Source organism: Dendrobates tinctorius, unplaced genomic scaffold (assembly GCF_039654945.1).
Source record: "Dendrobates tinctorius isolate UK_male_01 unplaced genomic scaffold, ASM3965494v1 ptg000029l, whole genome shotgun sequence".
Taxonomy (NCBI): domain Eukaryota; kingdom Metazoa; phylum Chordata; class Amphibia; order Anura; family Dendrobatidae; genus Dendrobates; species Dendrobates tinctorius.
In genome coordinates, this window is record NW_027361697.1 from 976,373 (window position 1) to 998,671 (window position 22,299).

Here is a 22,299-nt window from a genome sequence, read left to right on the forward strand (position 1 = left end):
ATCAAAATCAGCCACAATATATACAATGTGTAGAATATACTTGAGATTTAAAAAAAAATGTTCTATTTACTAAAATGGTTCAATCTAACCTCATTGATGTGAATGAAGGCCGTCACTGAGGTAACAGGTGGAGCAAGTGGCAAGATTGATTCTACACTGCCCTGTCAAGTATCGTGCAATGACTCCTATCCTCACAAGGACAGTATCCAAGTATGGACCTGTCAACTAAGATTAATCTGTAGATAGACTGCACAACGCTTTTTCAGACTTCTTATATGAATGAATTTGTAGGATGGGAAAGCAATAAACAAAGGATCCTGTTGTGATAGCATATCCTAAAGGGGCTTGCAGAGTGCTGCATAGCCAGGAAGCGTGTCTGGAGAATGGCAATGAGGATATGTATGAGTATTCACCTGAGCAGTCCCCCTATATCGGGGATGAAACGCATCAGTATGTCCATTTAAATGAGGATAAGAAAAATAATTAATGAGGATAAGACTTTTTGGATTCCAACATTTTTTACCTTTTTATTCTTTGAGGAATGTAGTCATAATCTGAGATGTTTTCCTTGGTAACATAAACATGCAAGCAGTGATGTAACTTGAAGCTTGTTGGCTCAAATGCAACATTTTTAAGATCCCAAACATTATGTGTCTTTAATGGTATTGGTCTTCTCTTATGCTCCAGACGAACCTTTAGGCTTACGTGGGCTCCAGGTGTTTCCCAAATGAAACTGCAAATCCTGCATGTGATGGTGCGATATGTTATGTGGGTATCATTTTGTGTCTATTTATATTTTACGGATTTCCATAGTGTTCTCTTGTTGCCCTGTATCATTCCGTGTATTCCCCATATTGTCTAGAGTCTCAATTACCTTCCAAAAGTCTGATAATTGAATTAGCTCACTTACTGTCTGCAGCCTGACTGTATCTATGCCTCTTGATGAACCCCCTGTAGTTCCTTAATCCCCAAGGCTCCTTTGTCATGTCTGGGAGACCTGAAAGCCACCCCAGCCTGTCTGACTACCCCTGGACTTAAGGATGGGGTGGGGAGGACAGGGGCTGGACAAGTCAGACCCTGTGTGGTGATGATCATGTGAAGACAGCACGTCAGAGAGAATAGGAAGCATATGGACCCATGTTTATCCTCTGCCTGCTGGACTATTGGACTCTCATCTCCTTGGACATTCATCCTGTTACTGAACTTCATTTGTGTTCTGGACTATTGTATCCTCAGTGTGGTGGATTGTTTATGGACCTTTTAGTTTTGCCTATAATAAAGGTCTTGGGATTGTTCACACTTCCCTCACTCTGTTCATTGTGTGGTATTGGAGAAGGACCCGTGACACTGCACCTGCATTCAAGCTTGATCAAACATGAATACGTGTGGCTAGCTTTACAACTGACAGGTGCTTTATATTCGAAAACACTGAAAATCATTAAATAATCCCTTTAATAAAGATTATAAAATTTTCAGTGCATATATGGTAATTTCCTATGTACTCCCTTGCAACATGAAAAATATAGTCCGGTCAAAACAAAATAATCACTTTGAATATAAAGCCTCTCAGGAAAAAAGAACAAATCCTTAGGCCTCTATTCATTTTACAGTATGCACTGGACATGAGAGCGTACCATGTAATAAATAATATATAAGCCGAAAAAACAAGAAACACTTTACATTCTCCCTAACAGTTCAAGCCAGTAGCAGAATGCTAAAGCTAAACTGCAAAATCCAAGTAAATAATTTACAAAAAGGCTTAAAGAAAACCCTTCAAAAATAACCCAACAAACATTGCGATCAGCAAGATAACTTTTGAACTGTCAAGAAGTTGTCTATAGCCTGAAAAGTAAAGTAGTTATAGATATTTATCTTTTATCTCCGTAGGACTGTTTCCATTCATCCACGATAATTCTGCATTTTAGCATCTAGAATAGCTCCAGCAGTTGAAGCCCATGCTGTTCTGCTAAATCAAAGTAGAGCTCTAAGTTGGCTTCAATAGAATAGCCAAAGTTATGGGTGTAAAGACGTAATGTGGGCAGCAAAACGCATCTGTGTTCCAGTCATTTACAAGGAATTATGCCAGAAGAAATGGATTGACGTGGATGTAGATCAGAGTCAGAAGGGAGGATAATATCCGCTTATTAGGACTACCCGGTTCGGAGACATTGCGTCTCCAAGACGTGTAGTTCTAAAAAAAACATATGCTATCGTTTATGACTGTAATCTTTATCGATGACAGCGCCTGTACAATACCGCAATTCATCCATTTTGGTATATCTCTAGTTCCGGTTCCAGGGTTCCGGAACAGCAGCCCCATTATGGATAGATCTTGCGCTTTTCCAGTGTTGTGCCTGCCAAGCACAACCACTTTACGTGAATGGTTACACCTCAATGTCTACTTGGTAATATTGATTCACACATGGAGGGCTTTTCCACTCTCTATTCACTCGTACAAGGAATTTACCACGTTGAACATACTCTTACCATGACGGAAATATGCAGAATCCTTAACTCTTCTTCTGCTGCCTCGCCTTGAGGTTCCTCTGTGGGTTCAAGACCTGGCAAATTTGATGAGCCATCTTGGTGGTGGATGTGAAAGAGTAGAGTCCCATTTTCAAGCCACTGCTGTCTCCAACGGACTAGTGGGATATCATCTGTATTTCCAGCAATTTCTAAAAAAAAAAAGCATTAAAAAGATTAAATAATTGGAGCAAAAATTATGATTATTTTCTTTTGTGTTGGCTGATTGTTTCAAAGGGAACCTGTCAATGTAAGATCTGTGATCAGCAACTAGAGTTAGTGGTAATCGATCTGAAAGACCCGGCCCATCGACCTCCATATTCATCTGTGGCCACTTGATGGGATCCTTGAGAACCTGCTCCTACCTCCATCATCGTCAATTCTTCTCTTGATTAGACGGCCTGGCGGCATGCCACCATTGCAGCGTAATGCACATGTGACATTGAGCCAGGACGGCTAATCAAGAGAAGAGTCGAGGATGCGGTCAAGTGAGAGGCGGCTCTCAGGGCTTCCGTCCAGCGACCATACATTAATGACGTGGCTGATGGTGCGGATCCTGAAAATCAATTTACATCAAATTTAGTAAAAAGTCATTGATCAGGAGGAGCTGTGCAGATTGATTTGTAATTTTCAGGGGAAAATATACAGGATAAATTGTATTTTGGATATTTGTGGCTTGGCAGCCCAGTTGCCAATTTTATTAATTTAGGAAGAAAAAAAATTTAATTTATTACTTTAACCTGTGTTGTCTAGAGTCTGAAATATCCTTAAAGGGAATTTGCCACAAGATTTTTCCTACCTAATGTGAAAGTCACATAATGTAGAGACAGAGACCTTGATTCCAGTAATGTTTCATTCACTTATAGGTCTGGTTGATGTCATTTTTATAAATTCACTGTTTTATCAGCAAGAGATTCACAGCTGCCAGGTAGTCCGCCATATTGATAACCTCTTTATAATTTAACCCCCAATGTTGCTTTCTGCCTATGCACAGTGTATACAGTGGATGGTTCTGGGTGATACAGAGTTCATCATTCAGAAAATTAGAATATTTTCAACCAATACTGCAAAACAGTGATCAAAACTACAGCAAACAGCTCAGTAAGGGACACTTTGCTGAAATCAGGATCTCTGCCCTTACATTTTGCTGCTTTCATATTACATAGCAAAAAACTGGTGATATATCGTATGCCTTTTAAACTCAACTGTGGCCTAATCATAGACTTAGGGTTTTGTTATGTGTCTCCCAATTTTTTTTTTTTTACACTGCTGCCTTGCCCGTTTACATTGGCTAAAAACATATCTGCATTGAGTAAAGATTTTCATTACAGCAAGAAGGAAATACCCCTTTCCTCTGCATGCTTCCAATGATTTAATTTCTTACATTGGCACACACAGGTTATTTAAATTGCATATAATATGACAGATGAAGTGGAAAATAGAGTTTCAGCGGTGTAAATCTACAGTGATGCAGAATTGTAGTTCTAATGATGACTCATGCAGGGAAAAGATAGCTTTTGTTTCTACATAGAGCTTAGTGGGATTCAGGTAGTCTGTTTTTAATCATGTTAAGGCATAAACCTAATGGAAAAGAGAAGTATTAGATGGGTAGAAAGGCAAAATGAGCAATTGTAAGTGTACAGGGATATATAATATGATGACTGCTATATATTAAGAGGATAAACAACTTTGATGGTGGCAATCTATTTTAGAATAGAATCTCAAGACCACCTCTTTAAGAAGGCTGCCCTATATCCCGAATTACTGTGACAGTTTTTCATTTTCATGCCTTGTGCTTTGAGAAGACCAACCTCTAAAAGACCCCATTTCGATATATTTTGGTTGCTTGTCTCAATGAGGTTTCAAACGCATAAAAAAATTAACAAATTCTTAAAATGCCATATCTTGAAATACAGATGATCTCCGTTCTTTCTGAGTTCTCAGAATAATTTAAGATGATAGAGTTTGAAGCAGAAAAGGCCACTGCCAGAAGGTGAACACTCGAGCGGCATTTTACTCTTACAATTTGCAGGTTTATGTCTAACATCTGCCTGTATCCGGTATAGTGTGTGCCGGGAGTACTTACCCAAAGGTGAAATGTTGATACAGCTGTGATGGTGCAATTAATGCCGATTTCATCCTTGTGTTAATTTGTGTTAAATTACAGCAATATCATTTTATTGTCTGTTTCCTAGAAATAGTCTGATTTTTGAGAACGCTCAAGCATGAGTACACTCATTAAAAGTGGCAATGAGGTCTTATAGAAGATGAATTATAAATGACGTTTCAAAATCAGTTTATCCCACTCATGCCCTGACATAGATAAAGAGGAGCCAAAAAATGTCACCAGGGTCATTATTCGCATCATTGGCTGCTCATGGGAATTGGCAAAAGTTGAACATTTTATTATCTTTCCATAAGGAATTGTAAAACTCAGCAGTCTATTGTGAATGTCGTGTTACTTCACGATGCAATTCTGCTATAATATACAGTACAGACCAAAAGTTTGGACACACCTTCTCATTCAAAGAGTTTTCTTTATTTTCATGACTATGAAAATTGTAGATTCACTCTGAAGGCATCAAAACTATGAATTAACACATGTGGAAGTATATAATTAACAAAAAAGTGTGAAACAACTGAAAATATGTCTTATATTCTAGGTTCTTCAAAGTAGCCACCTTTTGCTTTGATTACTGCTTTGCACACTCTTGGCATTCTCTGTGCATGCGCCGGTACACTATGCCCCGGAACACAGCGAAATACTTCCGGGACATAGTGTACCAGCGCATGCGCAGTAATGATTTTCGGCTTTGCCCGCACTTGGGCAAAGCATACTGTGCGTGTGCAAAGCAAGATTGTTTTGCGCATGCGCGAACTATGGAGTTGAACTTCTCTAATACCGGCAAAGATCGCGGATGGGGGCCACGGATGGGGTGGAGAAAGAAGAAGAAGAAACACCGCCCATCGGACCGGACACAGGCCATTTACATAGGCCTCCAACTTCTGGTGACAGATTCCCTTTAATTTTTCTTTGCCTACAACATTCTGCATTTTTCATCTTTGACACAGGGAGAACACATAGATATTAGGTGAAATTTAGGTATAAAGTAGGAAGATAAACCAAAATTATTTTAGATATAACTTAATTTTTAATAAGCAGCTTTACTCTGGGTAGATTCATCTCTGATGTATCATACACATTAAAATTTAGAAAAAAAATGGTGTTTCTAAACATCTGGTGCACTGGCACTGACCCTAATTAATCATCTGCATTATTAACTTATATAGAAAAATAGTTTCCATTTTAGTAACGTTTCAGGGGGGAACTTGTTAAATCTGTGGACATCTGTACGGTTTCATAAAAAAAAAAAAAAATATTAATAATCATTAAATTATTTCCTCTGGCTTGCTCCAGGAAAGAAGATCAGAATCTGTGAAGTGCCCTAGTGACTTACTACTTATTGATCATCGTGTCCGGTAGACAAGAAATGTTTTTCGAAAATGACATGATCCCAAGGGAGCCATTATGTTACTGTGGAGGTTCATCATCCATTATGGGAATGCTGTATAGATGTGGCCTAAACTAATTATCACTTATTTACTGTGGGTTTTACGGTGGATGATACTGACAAACCAATATGGAGATTTATATAACTAGTATTCTAAATGGTTGTGTCACGCCGCTGCCGCGCCCCTCCCACTTGCTGCCGCAGTCTCCGCCAGCTTCCACACCGCTGCTGCAGCCGTCCTGGTCACTGTCTGCTTCCACGCCACGGTCTCGGCCGCCTCGCTCCTCACCGCGGCTCTCTCTGCCCCGGCACACTTACCCAGCAAACGCTCCTGCCCTGTCTCCTGCGCTCTGACGGGTGTGCGCCCCTACCCGGCTTCCTGCTCTTCGTCTGGCGCGTGCTCATACTGTGTTCAGGAGCGTGCACATCCTCCTTTCCCCCTGAAGGCACGCGCTCTCCTCACTCGGCTCTGGGAGGGGTAGTGACCCAGAAGTCCCTGACACATTCCCTATATCAGGCCGCCTCTTCCTCCTGGCGGTGCCTGATTATCACTTGTGCCCTGCTAGTGATTCTGGCCCCACTTCCCGCTGTGCGTACCCCTGCTTTCAGCCTGCCTATATCTAATCCGTCATCTCCGCTGTTCTCTCTCCTAGGATCCGGATGTCCGGGGCTCCCTTCCATCCTGTTCTGGTCTCCCAGCTGTTTCCTCCAGTCCGAGCCTGGTCCCTGCCATCTTGCCCGTGTTCCTGTCCTGTCCGCCATCCGTGTTCCTGTCCTAGGGAGACCCTCCACCAGCCTCTCCGGCCTCCTGTCGTGTCTCCTGTGTCCTTCCCTGGGTACCAGCTGCCGTGGTGATAGTTACCCGTGGGTCTGCCCCTAACACTCCCTGTATAGGGGGTGGTCCACCTGGTCAGCTCGCCCGTGGGAGGTTCGTTGCCACGGTCCAGCAGGTCCACTCCAGGAGTACTTCTAAAGTCTCACAGGTTGCAAGAATCAAGATATAATAAAATCCTCACATTCGTTATAATATTATTCATTCACTTCCATAATTTGACTCCAAGAATGAGGACTAATGAGCTGAAGAGGTTACAAAAAAGAGTCCATGTGACATCTCCCCTCCGTGAAGACTCTCGACCTTTTGGAGCACTCACATGACATATTCCAATGGAGCGAAGTAGCAGAAAGAGATGGTGTAACACAATCGATCACTATAAAATGAAGCTTGTTAGTGGGTTTGATCTTACTGTAACAGATTCCACAGTGATTAATATATTTTATCAAAAGTCATTTAAGAGCATGAAAGGGGTTGGATGCAGTCCTGGGAGACCTGAGTGTTACACATGCCTTTTGTACGCAATTGGAGGCTTTGAATTATCTGCAGTTAGCTGTAAATTGATTTTCTGCAAATCAAATTTGGGGACAAATTTGACAAAGATGGCTAATTCGATTTTCAAAAGATTTGCTCACCTGCAGTTTAGATAGCATTTTAAGATAATTTTATTAAATTTGTATTCAATGCAATGGAGCTTATTGTGGAGAAAGGAATCATCTGTAGGCTAGAAAAAAATACCAAGGGTTGCTTTGAAGACACTTTCTCCCTGCTTCATTATTGTGAGTGTTAATGGGTGGATTAAGGATGAAACATGCTGTCTGTGCAAATGTGTACAATCATCTTCACATTCAGTATAAAAAAACATAAAAAAAGCAATGTCAAAATATGAGATTAATCTCATCTAGTAGTAATGTGCTGCAAATACCCATTGCAAGTATTAGATTCTCACTGTCAGATGCACTTTTAGAAATCAATAAAGCAAACACTTTGGCTATTATAGGCGAAACCTTTGATAGCGTTGTGAAACCAGACCACAACGATATCATCATTACCAGCTCCGAAAAAAAAACCTTTGATTTAGGAGATGTTTGTGCTACATATGCTAATGTGTTGCCGCCTAGTTGTTGTGACTAGAGATGAGCGAACCCGAACTTAAAAGTTTGGGCTTCGTACAGGACAGTTACTGTCTGGTGGTAAACGCCGAACACTGACTTCTCCCGGAAGTCCATTGCAATGTTCCAGGGGAAATAAAAAGAGAGAGAAGCAGAAAAAAGCGAAAAAGAGAAAGAAAGCGAGAGAAAGAGAAAGACAGGAAGTGAGAAAAAGGGAAAAAGAGAAAGAGAAAAAGAGAGAAAGAGAAACAGAGAAAAAGAGAGAGAAAGAGAAACAGAGAAAAAGAGAGAGAAAGAAAAAAAAAAAAAAAAAAAAAGCGAAAAAGAGAAATAGAAAAAGAGAGAAAGAGAAAAATAGAAAGAGAAAACAAGAGAAAGAGAAAGAGAAGGAAAGAGGGAACATTTTCCAGTAGCAATGAGTAGGGATGAACGGACTCGTGGAAGTTCTTGTTCTAGTACATGACTCAAAATTTATTTCAAAGTTCAGTTCAGGTACCAGAACTTCACTTGAACTTGAACCATAACCTGGACCCCATTGAAAAAATGGGGAGCCAAACTTTTGATCTGCAAAATCCTCCCTCCCTCTCCTCCTGGACTTCCCACAGAAATACAAACATTGCAATGGACTTCCGGGAGATGTCAGTGTTTGGCTTTTAGCACCAGACACTAAATGTCCAGTACGAACCTCAAATTTTTAAGTTTGGGTTTGCTCATCTCTAGATTACCTAGAACTGAAATCTGGTACCTGAACAGAACTTCCTTATTCCGCTCATCCCTCATTTCCAGCTGAAAAATTTGGGTCCTCATTGTTTTCAATGGGGGTTCAAGTTATGGTTCAAGTTCAGATAAAGTTTTGGTACCAGAACCAAACTTTGGAAAAAAGTTTGAGTAGGGTATCAGAATCGGAACTTCCACAGGTCCGCTCATCCCTAGTTGGGATGCATTTTGCAGCCTGTTAAGATTTTTTGCTAGAGTGTCACGGCGATTTATTAAATTGGTATTGTAAAAAAATGATGTCCTTAAAAAAATGGAAAAATAAGGATGGACGCATCTGTAAGTTAAGCGAAAGTGACAAATTTAGTTGTACAATAATGAAATTACAATTTCAACTCCCTTGTATTCGTTTCCTTCAATTCACATGCATAGTTACAGAAGAGGACTCCCTGCAAGATGACATTACTATTCAGTGATGTAAGTAACTGGGTTCAGGACTGTGACAACGTCTCATTCATTTTCATAAAAACGAGGATGATTGCTGCCATTATACAAATGAATAGCTCTTACAGTAAAGGTGCGTGAGAATCTCATGAATGTCTGATCAAAATGTTAAATAGATGCACAGGTAAACCAAGCATAAAATAACAGCGAGAAAAGAGAAGTTCTTATAGATTTACTTCTGAAATTTAATTTTGCTGTATTAGGTTTTGTTTTTTAGTATAATTTTTTATTTTGTTATTCTCTGCAGGAGCAATTTGAAGATTTCAACACTGAAGATCAAACAAATTTTTCAGGAACATAACAAGTTTCCTATAAGGATAGTAGGAAAATATGCAGAAAAAAATATATATAATTTAGCTTAAACAAGAAAAAAAAAATAAAAGAGAGAGAAAAAGATGGAGAAAAATTTTGACATTTGCTTTTTTTTTTTTTTCCTAAGTGGTAATTTTAAATCTTTGAGATGGAGTTATGATGATGACTTTGCTTTGATGCGCACCTCAATTATCAGAAGCAGCCGCATATAATTACATTTAAGTAGTTTCGAGCATGTGCCTTATGCCGCAATGTTTTGCCTCTTTTTTTTTTAGCATGCAGAAAAATCCTAAATTTAGGTCAAATTACCAAACCGAATTGATGGAACTTTGAAGAGTTAGAAATGGCTTCGATGGAGCCATAAAACTAAGATTGTATTTTTACCATAGGGACACATTCATATCTCCCCAACCAAGACTATGATTAATGACTACTGCTTATTCTGAAGATTATTGGGCCCGAAGGGCGCAATCATAGTGGCCTTAAGCCGGTAGCCCCAATTGCTAAATTTTTCAGTTTCTGTGCACAAGTGGGAGAAACATAGCAGATATCACAACGACTCTGATTATTGCTCCCCGTGGGTGGTGCTGGAAACATGAAACTGTTGGAGGGGAAAGATATCTATACTAAAAACAGAAAGTACAATCCAAAGAGACTAAAATCTAGAAGAACATTCACCAAAGAATTTAATGAAGTGTTGTCTCCAATTTTCTGTGGGGAATCTTCGTCATTATAGATGACCTGTCACGTTAGAAGAGCTTGTGCACTAAAGATGCTCTAATTAGATTTTTACCATCATCACCTCAGAATAACTCAATTGACTACCCTCGTTTTAAGAGTTTTTTTTCTTTTATAGTATCTGGAATCTTGTCCTTACTTCTATTCAACTGAAACATTACAATAAAAACCTATGGTTTCATTTTAAAAAAGAATATACTGTATAATATATACATAAATGATATAAAATATGTCTATGTTCTAGAACCCACATTCTGGTATGTGGCCATAACACCTGTAATACAGATATTAAATGAGGGAGGATGTAATGTTAACTATTTGAAACCATATGAAAATTAAAAAAAAAAAATCAGTGTTTTATTTCAAAATGGAGGAAGGAGATAATAATGTGCTAATTAGCACAGTGTGCCCAACTTAATAACGTAATAATATAGAGCTTCAAATAACCAAATAAGAAAAATTACGTGTCAAATTACACAGCGCCTTCCTAATAAGGATCGGATGAGACACGCTGAGGTTGTATTTCAGACTGCTGAATAACTGGATTCTTCAGTCATCGAGGGGTAAAAGAGTCCATTAAGTTCCAAAGTCTGTGTTCAGGTCAGGGGATTTGTAGTGCAGTGTTTCCAGAGCTCCGGTCCTGATGAAGGAGGACGATACCGCTGAAATGTGTAGGGTTACTTGGATTTCTCTTTGCCCACAGGTCCACCAATAGCAGATGATGTCCTATTTGCTGGAAGCGGCAGTTTTTTTAAGTCTTTGCATTAGCGCTGTCGCCGTAGCGCTGGAAACACTGCAGTACAAATTAGGGGTCTGAAGTGCAGCCTCAGCGTGTCTCATCCTAAGCTTATTAGGTAGGCACTAGAGATGAGAGAACCCAAAGAGTTTGGGATTCATTCAGGACACCTAGTGTCTGGTGCTTACAGTAACTTCGAACACAGACATCTCGTGGAAGTCTGTTGGAAAGGGAGAGGTAGTGAAGGAGAGAGTGAGAGATAGAGAGTGAGGGACAGAGAGTGAGGGACAGAGAGTGAGAGATAGAGAGTGAGGGACAGAGAGTGAGGGACAGAGAGTTTGGGACAGAGAGTGAGGGACAGAAAGTGAGAGATAGAGAGTGAGGGACAGAGCGAGAGGGACAGAGAGTGGGGGACAGAGAGTGAGGGACAGAAAGTGAGAGAGAGTGAGGGACAGAGCGAGAGGGACAGAGAGTGGGGGACAGAGAGTGAGGGACAGAGAGTGAGAGAGAGTGAGGGACAGAGCAAGAGGGACAGAGAGTGGGGGACAGAGAGTGAGGGACAGAAAGTGAGAGAGAGTGAGGGACAGAGCGAGAGGGACAGAGAGTGGGGGACAGAGAGTGAGGGACAGAAAGTGAGAGATAGAGAGTGAGGGACAGAGCGAGAGGGACAGAGAGTGGGGGACAGAGAGTGAGGGACAGAAAGTGAGAGAGAGTGAGGGACAGAGCGAGAGGGACAGAGAGTGGGGGACAGAGAGTGAGGGACAGAGAGTGAGAGATAGAGAGTGAGGGACAGAGAGTGAGGGACAGAGAGTTTGGGACAGAGAGTGAGGGACAGAAAGTGAGAGATAGAGAGTGAGAGACAGAGCGAGAGGGACAGAGAGTGGGGGACAGAGAGTTAGGGACAGAAAGTGAGAGAGTGATGGACAGAGCAAGAGGGACAGAGAGTGGGGGACAGAGAGTGAGGGACAGAAAGTGAGAGATAGAGAGTGAGGGACAGAGCAACAGGGACAGAGAGTGGGGGACAGAGAGTGAGGGACAGAAAGTGAGAGTGAGGGACAGAGCGAGAGGGACAGAGAGTGGGGGACAGAGAGTGAGGGACAGAGAGTGAGGGACAGAGAGTGAGAGATAGAGAGTGAGGGACAGAGCAAGAGGGACAGAGAGTGGGGGACAGAGAGTGAGGGACAGAAAGTGAGAGAGAGTGAGGGACAGAGCGAGAGGGACAGAGAGTGGGGGACAGAGAGTGAGGGACAGAAAGTGAGAGATAGAGAGTGAGGGACAGAGCAAGAGGGACAGAGAGTGGGGGACAGAGAGTGAGGGACAGAAAGTGAGAGAGAGTGAGGGACAGAGCGAGAGGGACAGAGAGTGGGGGACAGAGAGTGAGGGACAGAAAGTGAGAGATAGAGAGTGAGGGACAGAGCAAGAGGGACAGAGAGTGGGGGACAGAGAGTGAGGGACAGAAAGTGAGAGAGAGTGAGGGACAGAGTGAGAGGGACAGAGAGTGGGGGACAGAGAGTGAGGGACAGAAAGTGAGAGAGAGTGATGGACAGAGCGAGTGGGACAGAGAGTGGGGGACAGAGAGTGAGGGACAGAAAGTGAGAGATAGAGAGTGAGGGACAGAGCAACAGGGACAGAGAGTGGGGGACAGAGAGTGAGGGACAGAAAGTGAGAGAGAGTGAGGGACAGAGAGTGGGGGACAGAGAGTGAGGGACAGAAAGTGAGAGATAGAGAGTGAGGGACAGAGCAAGAGGGACAGAGAGTGGGGGACAGAGAGTGAGGGACAGAAAGTGAGGGAGAGTGAGGGACAGAGCGAGAGGGACAGAGAGTGGGGGACAGAGAGTGAGGGACAGAAAGTGAGAGATAGAGAGTGAGGGACAGAGCAAGAGGGACAGAGAGTGGGGGACAGAGAGTGAGGGACAGAAAGTGAGAGAGAGTGAGGGACAGAGCGAGAGGGACAGAGAGTGGGGGACAGAGAGTGAGGGACAGAAAGTGAGAGATAGAGAGTGAGGGACAGAGCAAGAGGGACAGAGAGTGGGGGACAGAGAGTGAGGGACAGAAAGTGAGAGAGAGTGAGGGACAGAGCGAGAGGGACAGAGAGTGGGGGACAGAGAGTGAGGGACAGAAAGTGAGAGATAGAGAGTGAGGGACAGAGCGAGAGGGACAGAGAGTGGGGAACAGAGAGTGAGGGACAGAAAGTGAGAGAGCGTGAGGGACAGAGCGAGAGGGACAGAGAGTGGGGGACAGAGAGTGAGGGACAGAAAGTGAGAGATAGAGAGTGAGGGACAGAGCGAGAGGGACAGAGAGTGGGGAACAGAGAGTGAGGGACAGAAAGTGAGGGAGAGGGTGAGTGAGAGAGAAAGTGAGTGAGAGAGAGTGAGTGAGGGAGAGAGTGAGTGAGAGAAAGTGAGGGAGAGAGTAAGGGAGACAGTGAGGGAGGAAGAGAGAGAAAGTAATGGAGAGAGGGAGAGAGAAAGAGAGAGTAAAGGAGAGAGAGTGAGGGTGAGAGAGTTAGAGAGAGATTGAGGGAGAGAGAGTGAGGGAGAGAGAGAGGAAGAGTGAAAGAGAGTGAGGGAGAGAGTGAGGGAGAGAGTGGGCGTGTGTGAGAGAGAGAGAGAGTTTTCTGAAGTTACTTCTGCTTCAAAAACAATGATGGTATGCCAGAATCTAAAAAGACACTATGTGGATATACCCTGAATAATACTAAAGATTAGTAAAACTGCCTGAAAAAATGCTAACAAATGCCTCAGGAAATGCTAACAAGGGAATTCAAGGGCAGAAAAGAAAATGAAAGAGGTTCCTGATGCGGTTTCTGCTTAAAAAAAATCATTGTTTTTGACCGGAAAAACATATTGTATAAACCTACAGTACCTTTAGGTCAGATTTACCTATCCTTAGTGCTACACCTTCACTTTATGAGACATAAATAGACATTTAATTTTAAATAATAGTTTTCTTGCCCAGTTTCCAAGGTATAACCCACTTTTTTTTTCATTTTTGAGGTTTCAGTTTTATCTCTTCTTTCAAGAGTCATACAATTTTTAGTTTTTTCTTCAGCATAGCCATATGAGGGCTTTTATTTTGGCAGGACAAGTTGTAGTTTTAAACAATACAAAGTTTTACTGTTGAAAATGGATAAAAAAGGTCCAAATGTAGGGACAGTGGAAAAAACAAAACAATTCCTCCATTGTTTTGGGGGTTTTCATGGTGTTCATTGTGTGGTACAGATGGAGGTGTTACAGGGTCTGAATTATATTTGCTGCAAATTTTGTTTGCTGTGGAATTGCTGTAGACTTTGATGTAATGTATGGCAAACCATGAAGCATAGTTTCAAAAATCTGCACCAGAATTGTATAGCCCTTATTTTTTTTTTACGGATGTATTTTATTGCAAAATCCATTCAAAAATGCTGAACAAATCCTTCACATCTGAATTCGATCTTACTGACATCAGTAGAGAACAGATCCTACTGCGGTGCTCAGTCTCAGAATGTGCTCTAGATAAGAATAATCTATGTATTGAATTCTTGAATGTCCACATTATAGATAAGCAATAATGTAAACAGAAATCCTAGGGCACCGTGGCAAAACGGAGCTCCTACCCCACAGAGAGCGCTGCCAAACGTATTACATCTGTCTTAAATCCTCTCTATGTTCTCTATTCCGCTTTTACTGTAGGTTCAATATTGTGTATGATTTATTTCAGGATTCATCTCTGTAGGGGAGCTGTATTCTACTGATTTGATAATTACATAGTTTTGGCTGTATGCAGCCACCTCTTGGGGAAGGTAACCCCATATGGATTTATACAGCTAGTATTGCACTCAGTGGTTTATGTATATACAGTACCAGGCTTGGACTGGCCCACAGCATAACAGGAGAATCCTCCGGTGGGCCACCACCCTCTAATACGAGCAGTACTTGGCACAATATACTTGAATCACTATGTACAAACGAAGGCGGCATCTTACTTATTTAATAATCTATCCAGTTCATTGTTATGTAAACTTTTGATTGAAGATGATGTCACATTTGCATGTAGTTGAAAAGTGGGGCCCCGGAGATGGCTACTGGTGGGCAACCCAGTCTGACACTGTGTAACAGAACATCTCTATGCAGTTTTCTTTCTTAGTGATGATTGCAGGTATTGAAATTGCCAAAAAAAACCAAAATATTTGTTAATGTACAAAAATCAATAGATTTAGAAAATACAGAATAGAGATGAGCGGATCAGCCGACAAAATTTTGAATTCTCCTGTTCGCACTGTTATTTTCGATTAATAGAAATTCTATTCTCAGAGAAGTTATTCTCTATTAACTTAATGTGCCTTATTATGCTTTGGGGTCTCTCCAGACAACAGAACTAGTGATGGGTGAGCAGCATCGTTGCTCGGGTGTCCTCCGAGTATTTTGGCGTGCTTGGAGATTTAGTTGGTGTCGCCATAGCTACATGATTTGTGACTGTTAGACAGCCTGAATTCATGTGTGGAATGCCTGTTTGGTAGTGAATTCCCACAGGTATTCAGCTTGTCCAGCAGCCGTAAATCATGCAGCTGAGACGACGAAAACTAAATCTCCCAACACTTCAAAATACTTGGAGGACACCCGAGCAACGGGTATACTCGCTTATCACTAAACAGAACATAATAATTGTAATAAGGAAAAAAAAAAAAATTTTTCTCCATAATCATAACCCCTTTTTTTTTGTAGTATAAAATCATCTACATCTTTCCCACATAGAGACTGAATTCACAATGTCTATTATTCCACCTGAAAACTGTTCATTTTTCTACTCTGCCTTAAAAAAGATGTCACTTTCCACTGTAACAGGTGCTGCTTTATATATAACACTCACCTCTCTCCTCTCATCATCCGCTGTGTCCTGAGCTGGGTCAAAGTATTACTCTTACCAGATGCAAACCACAACTAATTATTTTGCCACCTAAAGCCATGATCTTTTTTGACCTTCCCCCCCTCCCCCCCCCCCCCGAAATGCATTTCTTTTTTCGGAGTGAACCATTGTAAATTAGACTCGGCAAGATTGTATTTCGCTTTACTCCATCTTCCTTATTCTATAATTAATACACAATCGCTTCCGAAACTGTGAATAGCTACTTACTTACGTGATGAAGTGTTTGGATTTTTAATTTATCGCAAAAAGTTTTAAAAATCAATTTATGTTTACCAGGATAAAAAAGGGTCACGTGGAAGGTTTCTCATTTTAATAAGTTAAAGAAAATGCTTCAATCAGGATTTTTTTCATTAATATTTTTATTATTTTTCATATCACTGTATTACATAAAAAAAATCTTGCATTTTTCACACTGGCCGCTTAGTCTCATGTCAGCCTCCTATTTTTTTTGATCTTACCAAAAATAGACTGACTCAGATCCAATTTATTTGACTAAAAGTATTATCTGAGCAGGATCAAAAGAGCAAAAGGTCATTTTAAAGGGAAAACGAGCTGGGAGATCGCCCCATTGTGGATGTAGGATTTTGTGATATCTACTATAAAAAAGGGGACATTATTACCTGTCATCGCAATTCTGTCTGTAATGATAATGAGAATACTGAAAAGTCATCTACATAGAACAGGAAGTGGGAGTCTAGTATAAATTGTATTGGCCAGTGCAAAAATTGCTCCATTTCTGATTGATAGGAATATAAAAATGTAAAATAAACAAATAAATAAATTTAACATAAAAAAACAGGTTTAAAGGGAACCTGTCATGTGGTACATGAGTCTGATCTGACAGCAGGGCATAAAGAAAGAGAAGATTTACTGAATTTTTTCCAACAAACCGATATAACGTGTATTTTATTCTTTGAAATCCCTGCTGTTTATCTATATAAAGTCCAGTGATTGAAAACTATCTCTACACTGTTACACAGGGAAGACTGTCAGTCACTAAATAGGACCGCCTATTGGACTCATATGCATGCAAACACCAGGGACTTCAATGAACAAAATGCCAGTTTTACTGAAACTTTTCCAGTGTGGCAAAAGGAATATATACTGTACATATATAGATCAAAGCAGTAAGCTATACAGTAGATAGCCACCCCTGGAAAAAATATCACAAATAACTCCACAGACAAAGTTAATGCGCAAAACGTATGTAGGACTGTAGGACTCTAGGTGGCTTCCTGATATTTTTGAGCAATTTCTTGGCAATGTACTATTTGTAATTGTTTATCTAGGAGTGGCTATGTACTGTATATTTTACAGATAATACTAAAACTTATTTGGGTAAAAGATCACATATAAACCCCAGGAATAAGCAAATATGCAAAACACATGTCACGTTCTGGGTGGCTGAATGACCTTTCTGAGCAATTTCTTGGTAATGTACTGTTTGTGATCTTTTATGCAGGAGTGGCTATCAACTATATATCTAATTAATTTTATCTATCTATCTATCTATATCTATATACTGTATATATATATATATGTACATGTGCTTCTCACAAAATTAGAATATCATCAAAAAGTTAATTTATTTCAGTTCTTCAATGCAAAAAGTGAAACTCCTATATTATATAGAGTCATTACAGAGTGATCTATTTCACGTGTTTATTTCTGTTAATGTTGATGATTATGGCTTACAGCCAATGAAAACCCAAAAGTCATTATCTCAGTAAATTAGAATACTTTATAACACCAGCATGAAAAATGATTTTAATATCCGAAATGTTAGCCTACTGAAATGTATGTTCAGTAAATGCACTCACTACTTGGTCGGGGCTCCTTTGGCATCAATTACTGCATCAATGCAGCGTGGCATGGAGGCGATCAGCCTGTGGCACTGCTGAGGGGCTATGGAAGCCCAGGTTGCTTTGATAGCAGCCTTCAACTCGTCTGCATTGATGGGTCTGGTGTCTCATCTTCCTCTTGACAATACTCCATAGATTCTCTATGGGGTTAAGGTCAGGCGAGTTTGCTGCCAATCAAGCACAGTGATACTGTTGTGTGTAAACCAGGTATTGGTACTTTTTCCAGTGTGGACAGGTGCCAAGTCCTGCTGGAGAATGACATTTCCATCTCCAATAAGCTTGTCGGCAGAGGGAAGCATGAAGTGCTCTAAAATTTCCTGGTAGACGGCTGCGCTGACTTTGGTCTTGATAAAACACAGTGGATCTAGACCAGCAGATGACATGGCTCCCCAAACCATCACTGATTGTGGAAACTTCACACTAGACCTCCAGCAGCTTGGATTGTGGTCTCTCCACTCTTCCTCCAGACTCTGGGACCTTGATTTCCAAATGAAATGCAAAATTTACTTTCATCTGAAAACCAAACCTTGGACCACTGACAACAGTCCAGGTCTTTTTCTCCTTGGCCCAGGTAAGATGCTTCTGACGTTGTCTATTGGTCATGAGTGGCTGACACAAGGAATGTGACACTTGTGGCCCATGTCCTGGATACGTCTGTGTGTGGTGGCTCTTGAAGCAATGTCTCCAGCAGCAGTCCACTCCTTGTGAATCTCACCCAAATTTTTGAATGGTCTTTTCTTAACAATCCTTTCAAGGCTGCGGTTATCCCGGTTGCTTGTGCACCTTTTTCTACCACAATTTTTCCTTCCACTCAACTTTCCATTAATATGCTTGTGTACAGCTCTCTGTGAACAGCCGGCTTCTTTAGCAATGACCTTTTGAGGCTTCCCCTCCTTGTGGACAGTGTCAGTGACTGCCTTCTGGACATCTGTCAGGTCAGCAGTCTTCACCATGATTGTGGAGCCTACTGAAACAGACTAAGGGACTTTTTTAAACCCTTAGGAAGCCTTTGCAGGTGTTTTTTGTCAATTAATCTAATTTACTGAGATAATGACTTTTGGGTTGTCATTGGCTGTAAGCCATAATCACCAACATTAACAGAAATAAATACTTGAAATAGATCACATTGTGTGTAATGACTCTATATAATATGAGTTTCACTTTTTGTATTGAAGAACTAAAATAAATTAACTTTTTGATGATATTCTAATTTTGTGAAAAGCACCAGTTTTGCCACTTGCGTTTTATAATGCTATGCCTCCTGTGGATAATCCATTTACATATGTAATTTACGGTTTGCTGTGATAAGGCGGACTCCCATTTATCCTTACCCTTGTGCATATTTAATTGTTTTTTTAATAATATACTAAAATCATTTGTATGTGTTATTTCGAGTTTGTTCTGCACTTTTTCTACATTGGTATTTGGTGTTTTGTCATAGTGCTATAGTGAGTAGATAATAATTGTAGGAAGATATTGTTCTTTTAACATTAGTCCTTGACTACTAAAAAACGGTGAAATACGCACATTATGTAAAACGTACATTTATGAAACTGAGAGGTCTTCAGATTCTCAAACATAGAAGTTGCCTTGGTAACTAAAACAATAGCATTGTTACTAAATGAAACCAAATAAAAAAAGAGAATATTTATTTTTCACATACAGTCTGATTAAGGCTCCAGGACCCATTGGAGGAAAAAATTCAGAGAGTCTTCCCTCCATATATACAAAACAAGCCCTCTTTCACTTAAAGGGAATCTGTCACCTATTTTTTCGACTATCAGTTGCCGGCACCGCGATCAGGGGCTTATCTACAGCATTCTGTAATGCTGTAGATAAGCCCCCGATGTAACCTGAAAAGACAAGAAAAACGAGTTATATTATACTCACCCAGGGGCGGTCCTGGTCCGGTCTTGGTCCAATGGGTGTCGCGGTCCGGTCCGGCGCCTCCCATCTTCTAACGATGACATCCTCTTCTTTGCTTCCCGTCATGGCTCCTGCGCAGGCGCACTGCTCTGCCATGTTGAGGGCAGAGCAGAGTCCTGCAGTGCGCAGGCATCGGACCTCTCTGACCTTTCCTGGCTCCTGCGCACTGCAGGACTTTGCTCTGCCCTCAACATGGCAGAGCAGTGCGCCTGCGCAGGAGCTGCGACGGGAAGCAAAGAAGAGGATGTCATCGTTAGAAGATGGGAGGTGCCGGACCGGACCATGGCACCCATCGGACCAAGACCGGACCCGGACCGCCCCTGGGTGAGTATAATATAACTCGTTTTTTTCTCTTTCAGGTTACATCGGGGGCTTATCTACAGCAATACAGAATGCTGTAGATAAGACCCTGATTGTGGTGACGGCAGCTGATAGTCGAAAAAATAGGTGATAGATTCCCTTTAAAGCATTGTCTCATGCTTTCTTTTCAAGAGTTCACCTCTCCCCTGCCTCCTGCTTGCTAGGGTGCAGTGCGCTCCTGCTTGTCTGCTAGTTCGGACCAACAGCACTGGCTCAAAACTTTGCACTCACCAATGCTGTTTTAAGACGCAATTTTGTCTGTACAGCATCGGAAGAGCACAGTGGCACTGAAAATGGCTGGGTTATGGAGATAAGAGCACGTTACAGTGATCCCTGCCAGCTACAGTGGAGTACTTACAAGCTCAATAGAAAGAGCTTGTAAGTACAGTACAGGTTCATTCACTGCAAGACTGCAGCAGTGGCCATTAACGTAGGCAACAAGATAGAAGCAATAAAAAAATAATATAAGTATAATTATGTGGAAAACTGGGCATGATAATTTGTTTTTAGAAACGCTTTCCAACTATGCCCATCTTTTAAGATAAGAATATCTTTTTAATTTATACATAATAATTGAGTACATTGTAAACTTTAATATTATCAGTGCACGCATAGTACATATCAAGTCAAAATCCAAGTGATAGACTCCAAAATCAGCCATAGCCTGGAGCCATTGGTGAATCCTCTAACCTAAAATTCATAATTAATTTCCTTGGTTTTGTTTTCTTTTTTTTCCTTAGAAATAATTTTGAGAAATATCGGGCCCTTTGAAAAAAAAAATTAGAATTTCTAGAAAAAAAAATTAGAATTTCTATGTATAAAAAACTCAGCGATATATTTTAATTAGGAAATCTGTCATTGTTTAGTTCAAAGATGATATTCTGTAAATTATTAATTCAAGGAGTAAAGGGTATGTTCTGCAAAATGGGAACTGTGAATGATACAAGACTAGATTGATTATATTCAGCTCCTGTAAGGGGATGAAAAAGTAGTGTTGAACCCCTGGCTGACCTGCTGCTTCTCGAGATCGGTGCATGGATTTATATACACAAATGACATTGTCATTTCAAGTCCTCATCTCTCGTGTTTGAGAAGCAATTTTTTAAGAAATGCGCTGCAGGCAGAGAACGGTTTTGGGCAGCTGTTGAGTGATTGCTGCAGAATATGTAAAGAGGGCAGTAATTGTCTGTTCACTCTGCCTTGCTTGTGTCGCCCGGACGCAATTCAAGTATTCTGCCGCTCGCCTCCATCAATGAGGCACTTGCACATAGGTGCAACGTAATTATTCCGTCCATTTTCGCAGTACACACTCCCCTCACTCCAGTGCGAAAGGCTTCTTTATTTAAATTGATGATAATGGGAAATAAAGAGTTTTCTCCCAGGATTCACCAGTCAAGAGCGATCACACTCCGGATATAATCCTACCAGGGCTTATTCACCGCTGAAGAAATGAAATTAGACAGTCAATGGTATCTAAGCGAGCCATTCAACCTCATTATAATAATTAGGAAGAAGGCAATAAAATCCTCATGTAAACACATTTAGGTTATTTATCACAGAGCAGAAAAGAGCAATGCATAAAAAAAAGCTTAGCATGACCCAGAGCTGGGGTAGGGTCAAGAAGACCAGTCTCCAAAAAATTGCTCTATGCTCATTGCATTCTATGCATTCTGGGCAAAACCGGTATATCATGACCACTTAATAAAATCTTACAAAGCTGTACGAGGCCCAAATATCCTGAAAATTGTGAATATCTCATGAATCCGTCTTGCGCTGTAACTTTCTAGATGCTGGTTTACAGCAGCCTGTTGGCAGCATATTACGGAGATGGGATTAGTGGAAGTGTCTAGATCAGAGGACCACAATCTTTTTAGGTCTGAGTTCCAAATTTGGTGGTTGTACCACAACAAAGGGATGTAAAAAAATGTTCTGATACCAAGTATATATGGACAGTACTATAGGTAACATAATCTATTAATTTGAGGTTCCGTGTCTGGAACTTTCAGTACTGTAGACAAAGAGATTCCTCAACTCCACTTTTTTTTTGCAGTAAAGCAGTAAGGAGTCAAAATGACCATGTAATAAGGGCAGATATGCTCGCAGTTTCTGAGGGCTACTGAACAAGGAGGAGCCAGAGGTGGCTTGGGGCCAGAAAGAATGGCATAATGAGCTGCATGTGGCCTTTGGGCCGCAGGTTGTACATCATGTCTTAGATGATGGAGACATTGTGGAAAATTCTTCACTTGTCATCCTATAATAATTA

General features: G+C 41.0%; 1 protein-coding gene across 5 annotated transcripts in view; it reads right to left on the reverse strand.

The window, feature by feature from the left end:
* Positions 1-22,299, reverse strand: part of ASTN1 (astrotactin 1) — a 577,374-nt gene that overhangs the window by 279,436 nt on the left and 275,639 nt on the right. For all 5 annotated transcript variants that reach the window (XM_073571288.1, XM_073571291.1, XM_073571289.1 and 2 more), the window contains one exon: positions 2,488-2,675. In XM_073571288.1, the coding sequence (XP_073427389.1) occupies positions 2,488-2,675 (188 nt within the window). The remainder of the gene's footprint in view (positions 1-2,487; positions 2,676-22,299) is intronic.